This window comes from Cebus imitator, unplaced genomic scaffold (assembly GCF_001604975.1).
Source record: "Cebus imitator isolate Cc_AM_T3 unplaced genomic scaffold, Cebus_imitator-1.0 Scaffold41, whole genome shotgun sequence".
NCBI classification, from domain to species: Eukaryota; Metazoa; Chordata; class Mammalia; order Primates; family Cebidae; genus Cebus; species Cebus imitator.
Window position 1 is genome coordinate 3,722,291 of NW_016107356.1, and position 9,149 is coordinate 3,731,439.

Consider the following 9,149-nt stretch of genomic DNA (forward strand, 5'->3'; position numbering starts at 1 on the left):
TTTTTAAATTAAGACAGGGTTTCACCATGTTGGTCAGGCTGGTCTTGAACTCCCAATCTCAGGTGATCTGCCTGCCAATCCTCAAAAGTGCTTGGATTACAGGTGTGAGCCACCATGCCCGGCTCAAATGGTAGTTTTAATACAAGTGTTGGGATTACAGGTGTGAACCTCTGTGCCTGGCCTATACTTATAAAGTCTTTGAAAAAATGAAGTTTGGTTTATTTTTAATCTTTTAAAACAAAAGATTAAAAATATGTAAAGGGGGACTCTATTAGCACAAACAATTATGACTATCATCAATAAAAAGAATAGGTGAGTTTTTGGACTGCTAACCTACTTATAAGATATGCCAACGATGCAGATTCCTTATAAAAATTGTGTAGGGATTGTTTGGAAATGTGCTATTACAAAGTAGAAAGATCAGAACAAATTCTGATCTGACTTGATTCTCAATTCATATCACACACACAGAGATATACAGACACACAACACTTTTGTGGTGAACCATGGAGTTATCCAAAGATCAATCTAAGACTACAATAGGCTCATATGTGTTAAAAATTGGGTATAGAGAAGAGGGAATAGGAGGATCTATTCAATCCATACTATACTTTAGATTGGCTTATTTTAGTTCTTCAAAGGCTTTTAGGAAAAGTTAGCTTTAAAGACCAGAAAATACACTTTTAATTGCTGATAGGAACATAATTTATAGCAACAAACAGAAAACAAAACAAAATAGAAAAGTATCACCTAAGAGCTCTCTGAGAAAACCAAACTACTACTACAAGACTTGAGCAGAGTCTTTGGGAAGTACCTGAGGTGCCGGACAATATGCTCCCATTCCCCCTGTGTTAGGGCCGCCATCTCCCTCCAGTAATCGCTTATGGTCCTGTGCTGGGGGCATGGGGGCCACAGTCTTACCATCAGTGAAACATAGACACTATAAAGAAAACAAAATAGTCCACTTATGTTAAATGCCAAAAAGTAAAAAAATAATTTATTAAGGCAAACTCTATGTCCCTTAACTCTTCTTTGAGGAAAAGCTTGCTTTTTTTTTTTTTTTTAAGAGAAAAATGAACTGAAACATCAATAATGTTAAGCTACATACATCAAGAATCATAACATACTCAACTTCTGAAGGATTTGTGATTTTTGAGATAAGTTAGGGAAAAACCAAGCAATTCTCAAGGTAAGACTTTAACCTTTCCTTCACTTTAAGCTTCCAGGCATTAAAGCTTGATTTAGGCTGGGTGCGGTGGCTCATGCCTGTAATCCCAGCACTTTGGAAGGTCGAGGCAGGCAGATCACAAGGTCAGGAGTTCAAGACCAGCCCGCCCAACATAGTGAAACCCCGTCTCTACCAAAAATACAAAAATTAGCTGGGCATGGTGGGAGGTGCCTGTAATCCCAGCTACCTGGGAGGCTGAGGCAGGAGAATTGCTTGAAGCCAGGAGTTGGAGGCTGCAGTGAGCCGAGATAGCACCACTGTATTCCAGCCTGGGTGACACATCCACTCTGTCTCAAAACAAACAAAAACAAAAACAAAAAAAGCCGAACTTGATTTAAGATGACTTTACTTCACTATTTATTATGCAACAAACTTTATGTGAAAGAAAAAGCATGAATGTTTGAATTAATCCAGAACCTCAATAGTGTGTGATGTAAGTTCAAGTGCCCCCACTAATACACTAGGGATGACTAACAGAGGATCATTTTTTTTTTCATTTGTACCCTAATAATAAAAGTATACAGATTCCTTTGTAACTGCTGGGTTTATGTTTTTAGATGAAGCAACCAGAGTATATCCAGTCTTTTCTGGGGTACGTAGATGAGATGACAGCTTTTTCTTTTCTTTTTTTTTTTAAATCACTGGCTGAAGGCAAGTAAGATGACACCTTTTATTTTTGAGAGGGAGTCTCACTCTGTCGCCCAGGCTGGTGTGCAGTGGCATGATCTCAGCTCACTGCAACCTCCGCCTCCCGGGTTCAAGCTATTCTCCTGCCTCAGCTTCCCGAGTAGCTGGGATTACAGGCATGAGCCACCATGCCTGGGTAATTTTTGTATTTTTAGTACAGACAGGGTTTCACCATCTTGGTCAGGCTGGTCTTGAACTCCTGACCTTGTGATCCACCCACTCTGGCCTCCCAAAGTGTTGGGATTACAGGCGTGAGACACCGAGCCCAGTTAGATAACAGCTTCTTATAATGCTATAAATGCCAAAAAGATGAATATACATACAGACACCTCTTCTCCGTCAAGAAGTTCTTCAATGACAATTGTTTCTCCAGCTACCCCAAAGGCCTTCTCCTAATTGTAAGTTAAAAAAAAAAAAGGGTTCCGTAAGCTTTTGATATTTACTTAGTTGACTTATAACATTATCCAGCATTTGTATTATGAACCAGTGAGTATTGCAATTTCTCTTTTTTTTCAGAAAGACTCAAAAGGAACATATAAATGTTTCCTATTTTTAATGTGGCAACAGTATAGCTAACACTGGTACAGATGGAATGAACACATCTCTAATATTCTCCTGAGGATTTGGTGATCCAGTTTCAAATAAGGTATGGGAAAAGCAGATTTTTTCATTATCACCACTTAATCCTTACTTCCAATTATAATTACATGTTTTAATAACTATATTAAAGCATGCCTGTGAAAGTAGATTTCTACAAGGACAGAAAACCCACAGCAAGGATTGATCATGAAAGACAAAGCAAATTCATTCATTTACTTCTCCTAGACCTGGGACACGAGGGACAAATACTTTTGCCCTCACGGATGGCTTGATTATTTATTTATATATTCTATAGCCTGAGGTTTTTCTATCTTTCAGTGGCAGACAACAAAGGATATTAGAATTTACTTCAAAAGAATACCATCATGGTTTAGTTATCAGTGTAAATCCCTAATAACTATTTTATAGAAATGGATTACAATATATGGAATTATAAAAAATAACTTACCCATGTGTCTGCAAAATAGGTTTTCTTTATTGTGAGGAACAATTTTTTTTTTTTAGATGGAGTTTTGCTCTTGTTGCCCAGGCCGGAATGCAGTGGTGTGATCTCGGCTCACTGCAACCTCTGCCTCCTGGGTTCAAGTGATTCTCCTGCCTCAGCCTCCTGAGTAGCTGGGATTACAGGCATGCACCAGCACACGCAGCTAATTTTGTATTTTTAGTAGAGACGGGGTTTTACCATGTTGGTCATGCTGGTCTCTAACTCCCGACCTCCAGTGATCTGCCTGCCTTGGCCTCCCAAAATGCTAGGATTACAGGCATGAGCCACGGCACCCAGCAGTGAGGAACATTTTTTAAACTTAAAAAAGGGTATTTATTCAGTATGAATAGAAAAGTAAATTTTTTCAGAAGACTTGGCCTACCTGCATGATCTCCTGTACAGCTTTGCAGGCCTCTTCTTTGGTCTTTGCAACAATCACCCCTTTTCCAGCCGCAAGGCCACTGGCCTTCACAACCAAAGCAGGGAAATCTGCACTATGAAGACAGAGCAATCTTCAATATCCAATAAACCAACACAACTTAAAATTTTAAAATGCTGTGGGATTTTGTAATGACATGCTATAATAAAAACTGAAGAGCAGAATGAAAAAAATAACTTATCATTCCAACACTATTTTGACATACTTCCCACCAGGATTTTTTCCCCCTATATATTCTTTTATAGTTGCTATCATATAGTACCTATAATTTTGCTTTTTTCATTTATCATGAGATTACATAGGCAATATCTTTGGAAGAATAAACAGATGTATAAAGTAAATATGGTAAAATCTCTAAGATACAAAGTAGCAAACAGTACCCTCATTTCAGCGGGTGTATAACAACAGCATAGATCATTTCTGTAAGTACACATTAGAAATTATCAAGTCGGCCTGGGGATCTGGAAGGAGACTTACCCAAAGTAAGTAACAAAACTGTTACTTACCCAAGGCATCTGGCTACTAGGAAATAATAATATTCAGTGTTTAAGAAACCCTGTAGGATGGAGAATGAATAAAAAATGAAACTGACCCAACTGAAAGGAAAACATATCAGGTACCAGAAGTGTCAACAAAAAAAGGGCAAAGGCATGAGTCTACTAACACTCATTAATTGCTCAATGCTTTCCATATAATAAAGAACAAAGGATACTTAATCTTGAAATTTAAAATTGCAATAGTGGTGGCAGATGACCAAGTGATGATGCTCACTGTGGCAAATTATTGATCATAAAAAAATCAATATTCTTTATTTCGTAAGATGCCAACGTGTTTGTCAATCTGGCTGCGAGACTTAGTGCTATGGCTCATGCCTGTAATCCCAGCACTTTGGGAGGCAGAGGTAGGTGGATCTCTTGAGCTGAAGAGTTTGAGGCCAGCCTGGGCAACATGGTAAAACCCTGTCTCTACAAAAAATACAAAAACTAGCTAGGCATGGTGGTGTGTGCCTGTTGTCCTGGCTACTTGGGAGACTGAGGTGGGAGGATAGCTTGAGTCCAGGAGGCAGAGGTTGCAGTGAGCCAAGATCCCACCACTGCACTTCACCTGGATGACAGAGACAGACCCTGTCTCGGTGGGGGGAACCCGAAAAACCAAAAGAATGGCTGTGAAAAGAGCGCAAACTGCAGAACCAAGTGTATTCTTCCCCGAGGAACCAAGCAGATTTTATTAAAAATGTCATCTTCCCGCAAGGCCACAAGATCATATAAACTCTATATGCAAAGAATCCCATTTTATTTTAGATCTGGAAAAAGACAACCCACATATTTATTCAGAAATTTTTTTTTTTTTTTTTTTTTTGAGATGGAGTCTTGCTCTGTCTCCAGGCTGGAGTGCAGTGGGACGATCTCAGCTCACTGCAATCTCCACCTCCTGGGTTCAAGTCATTCTCCTGCCTCAGCCTCCTGAGTAGCTGGGACTATAGGCGCGCACCACCATGCCCAGATAATTTTTGTGTTTTAGTAGAGACGAGGTTTCACCATATTGGCCAGGATCTCTTGACGTTGTGATCCACCCGCCTCAGCCTCCCAAAGTGTTGGGATTACAGGTGTGAGCCATCGCACCTGGCGGAAAACGTTTTTTCTCTAATTATCTTACTATAATCTTGCAACGGCCTAAGGACCTAGCATTGCATTTTCAACATGGAAGTCTCCCATATATATATTTATTTAATTTTTTTGAGACAGGGTCTCACTCTGTCACTTAGGCTGCAGTGCAGTGGCACGATCTCGGCTCAGTGCAGCCTCTCCCTCCTGGGTTCAACTGATCCTCCCACCTTGGTCTTTAGAGTAGCTAGGACTACAGATGCACACCACCATGCCTGACTATTTTTTTTTTTGGTATTTTTTGTAGAGACAGGGTTTCACCATGTTACCCAGGGTGGTCTCTAATAATTCAAGCGATTCACCTGCCTTGGCCTCCCAAAGTGCTGGGATTCCAGGTGACTCACCACATCTGGCCATTGACCTGTATATTTAAATACCACAACAAAACAACGGTCCTTCATAGGCAGCCATCTACCTACCTCATAATGAAGCTGCAGGCCTCTTCAGGTTTTGTGAAAGCCTTCCACTGTGCAGTTGGGATTCCATGTCTGTCCATAAAATCTTTGGCAAACCTTTTGCTGGACTCTAACTGAGCCGCTTCTGCTGTTGGTCCAAAGCATCGCACTCCTGCAGACATCAGGTTCCCAACAATCCCTATTGATGAAAACAGTAGTATCACGTGAACAAAGGTCTCCCCAGGGGCTTTTCAGCTTGAAGATGAATTAGTATCAGACTATATTGATAATTAGACAAGGCCAATGACTGGTGGCAGAAGATAACTAACTTTTTCATGTTGTCTGCTGGATAGAAATAAAATGCTACTAACATGTTATTCAAGTCTATCAAAAGTTGTTACATTTGCATATATAGATTATTAAACAGACACCAGAATAAAGACATACAAAATGTTTTCCATGGCTGCAAATTTGATCTCTAACTCATCATATAACTGATGCTTGGTAAAAAAATAATCTAGACTCTATAAATTTTGAGAGTGAAGGCCTTTTTCCAATGTAATATTACAAATTCTCATTTGTAAAATGAATTGGATTAGATGATCCCTAAGCTCCTTTTGGCATTGAATATACTGTAACAATACATAGAAATGAATTTTACCAGCAGCCAGAGGTGCTTCTGGTCCAACAACTACAAATTCAATTTTCTCATCTTTGCAGAATTGAGCAAGGGCAGTGTGGTCACTGATCGAGACAGCTGTAAACAGAAAAAACAAACACACTACATTTACAATGCTGCTGAAATAAACTAAGTGTCTCACTCAAAACTAAGTACTATACTTCAGTATGCTTGTTATCTGTTGGTTTTCTTACATTGGTAGAGGTGACAGTTTCAACATGTGAAATTCAGAAGAGAGTGCATTAAGCTAACCAACAAAGCAGTTCTCTGTTTTCATTGTAGACAGTTAGATGAAAATACCAATAAACTTCCCAAACAGCCATAAAGTACCATCTGGTTCATGATATTGTTCATGTCACTAATATTGATCATATATTAAAACAAAAAACATACCATAAGATATACTCAGAAACTGGTCTTTTAATGTCATTCATTCAATTGTACTGAAAATCCACTATGTGCTAGGTACTGTCCTTAGCACGGGTATTAAGATGTTAACACAAGCCAGGTACTTATACATAGTATGTTTACAATATGCTGTAGGAATGCTGGGTAATAAATATACAAACAAAAAAATAGCAAATAGAAACAAATTAAGTGAATTTGATATAAAGTGAATTGAGAGGCTATTTCTGCTTGAGTCAGGAGGGAGCTCTTTGGGGCAGAATTGTTTAAGCTAAGAACTGAATGATGCTTTCAAGAGGAACCTCTCTTCTCCAACCTAAAAGTCAGGTAAATTTTCTTCTGGGAAGTTCTAAGTAACTAGCAGTAGAATCAACCACATACTGAACATGGTTTGACTATACAGGCACTCTCCTGCTTCACTGTATCTGGACCACCATTCCGAAATCAGCCCAAGTCTGAAATCACTCTGCCATTGGTACAGGGTGTAAGAAGTGGTATTTGTGATGCACAGTTGTCCCTCCTTATCTTTGGAAGACACATTCTAACACCTCTAGCCGATGCCTGAAACTACAGTGCTGAATCCTATATATATTAGGCTTTTTCCTATACATAAATACCTATGATAAAGTTTAATTTACAAATTAGGCACAGTAAGAGATTATCACTAATACTAAAATAGAACAATTATAACTATATGCCAGCATCAGCTTTGGGGCCATTATTAAGTAACACCACCTAAGCACATGTACTGATAACATGGCTACTAGGTAACAACATAGATATGCTGGACAAAAAGATTCACATTTCAGGTTGGAGAGCACAAAATTTCATCATGCTATACTAGATTGCCTTGCAATGTAAAATGTATGAGTTGTTTCTGAAATTTTCCATTTAATATTTTTGGATTACAGCTGACTGTGGGTAACTGAAACTGTGGGTAAGCCGGTGACTACTGTATAGGGTCCAAGTCCAGAAAAGGTTAGGTTCCTCAATCTGTAGCAACTGCCTGAATGTGATTAGGATGGAGTACCATGCACTTTGGGTTAGTGGCTCCCAATACAACTAGCTGAGCAGGGTCAACTAAATCAGTATATCAGAGGGCAACAAGAGGAAGAGGTCTCTTTAATAGTCTTCACCACTACTTGTAGTGGTCTCATGACAATCTGAAGAGATTTTGATGGACTTGCCTGGATGACCTTAATTGTACAGACTGTCCCAGTCTCTAACAAACAGATATACCTCACCCCCAGAACTAAGATCCAAGAAAAAGAGGTATTTTCTTTTCTTTTTCTTTTTTTCTTTTTTTTTTTTTTAAAACGGAGTCTTGCTCTGTTGCCAAGCTGGAGTCCAGTGGTGCAATCTCGGCTTACTGCAACCTCAGCCGCTGGCGTTCAAGTGAATCCTTTGCCTCAGACTCTTCAGTAGCTGGGACTATAGGCAGGTGCCACTACACCTGGCTAATTCATTGCATTTTCGTGGAGATGGGATTTCACCATGTTGGCCAGATGGCCTCATCTCCTGACCTCATGATCCACCCACCTCAGCCTCTCAAAGTGCTGGGATTACAGGCGTGAGCCACTGTGCCCAGCCTAAGGAGGTATTTTCTAATTTGCCTTTTTCTTATTCTTTTTGGTTGTATATAGATGCCATTATCTTCTCCCAGTTTGTGGTTTGTTGGGTCCATGCTCTTCTTTCCATAGATATCACATGCCACATAGGCAACCAGGCACTGTGCACACCATGCAAAACAAGACAGACAAGTTCCTTTCCCTCATGGAGCTTACACTGTAGGTTATATTCTAGTGGGGGAAAAGAACATAGGAGAGACACAATAGCAAAGTAAAAATAAACACATTCATGATCATAAACAAATGAAATGCAGATGGACACTTGCTTTTAGTAAGAAACTATAGGAAAGACATAATTAAGGAGGCCAATATATAAGTGGAGTTCTGAATGATGAGGAGACAGTCACGGTAAGGGGTGGGAACAAATACAAAGTCCAAGGCAGCAAGCTTCTGCTTGGGAAATTGGTAGAACAGCATGGATGGGGTATACTGAAAAGAGAGAAAGAGATATATAAGATCAGGATGGAAGGGCAGCCAGAAGACAGGCTGCATACTGAGGAGTTTCTGAAGCTGCTGACGAGCTTTATGCAGTATATGAACTGACCATTTTTTCGTTTTTGCCAATTAAGAGACAAGGGTGGAGGCTGGGCACGGTGCCTCATGCCTGTAATTCCAGCACTTGGGGAGGCTGAGGTGGGCAGACCACCTGAGGTCAGAAATTAAGAGACCAGCCTGGCCAACATAAAACCCCATCATGATAAGAAACTTTTGGGGATTAAAAGAACTTGTTCTAACCCAATGCAAAGAAACTAAGAACTTTGAAAAAAGGTTTGACGAAATGTTAACAATAACACAAAATTTAGAGAGTAATATAAGTGAATTTATGGAGCTGAAAAATACAACACGAGAACTTCGCAAACTATGCACAAGTTTTAACAGCCGAATTGATCAAGCAGAAGAAAAGATATCAGAGGTCGAAGACCAACTTCATGAAATAAAA

The 9,149-nt window shown here is 39.6% G+C and overlaps 1 protein-coding gene across 1 annotated transcript in view; it reads right to left on the reverse strand.

Moving 5' to 3' along the window:
- Nucleotides 1-9,149, reverse strand: part of LOC108302442 (trifunctional purine biosynthetic protein adenosine-3) — a 21,092-nt gene that overhangs the window by 5,683 nt on the left and 6,260 nt on the right. Inside the window, exons 3-7 of the mRNA XM_017526058.2 lie at nt 6,159-6,254; nt 5,522-5,696; nt 3,382-3,493; nt 2,239-2,307; nt 786-940 (exon numbers count right to left, since the gene is read on the reverse strand). Of these exons, the coding sequence (XP_017381547.2) occupies nt 786-940; nt 2,239-2,307; nt 3,382-3,493; nt 5,522-5,696; nt 6,159-6,254 (607 nt within the window). The remainder of the gene's footprint in view (nt 1-785; nt 941-2,238; nt 2,308-3,381; nt 3,494-5,521; nt 5,697-6,158; nt 6,255-9,149) is intronic.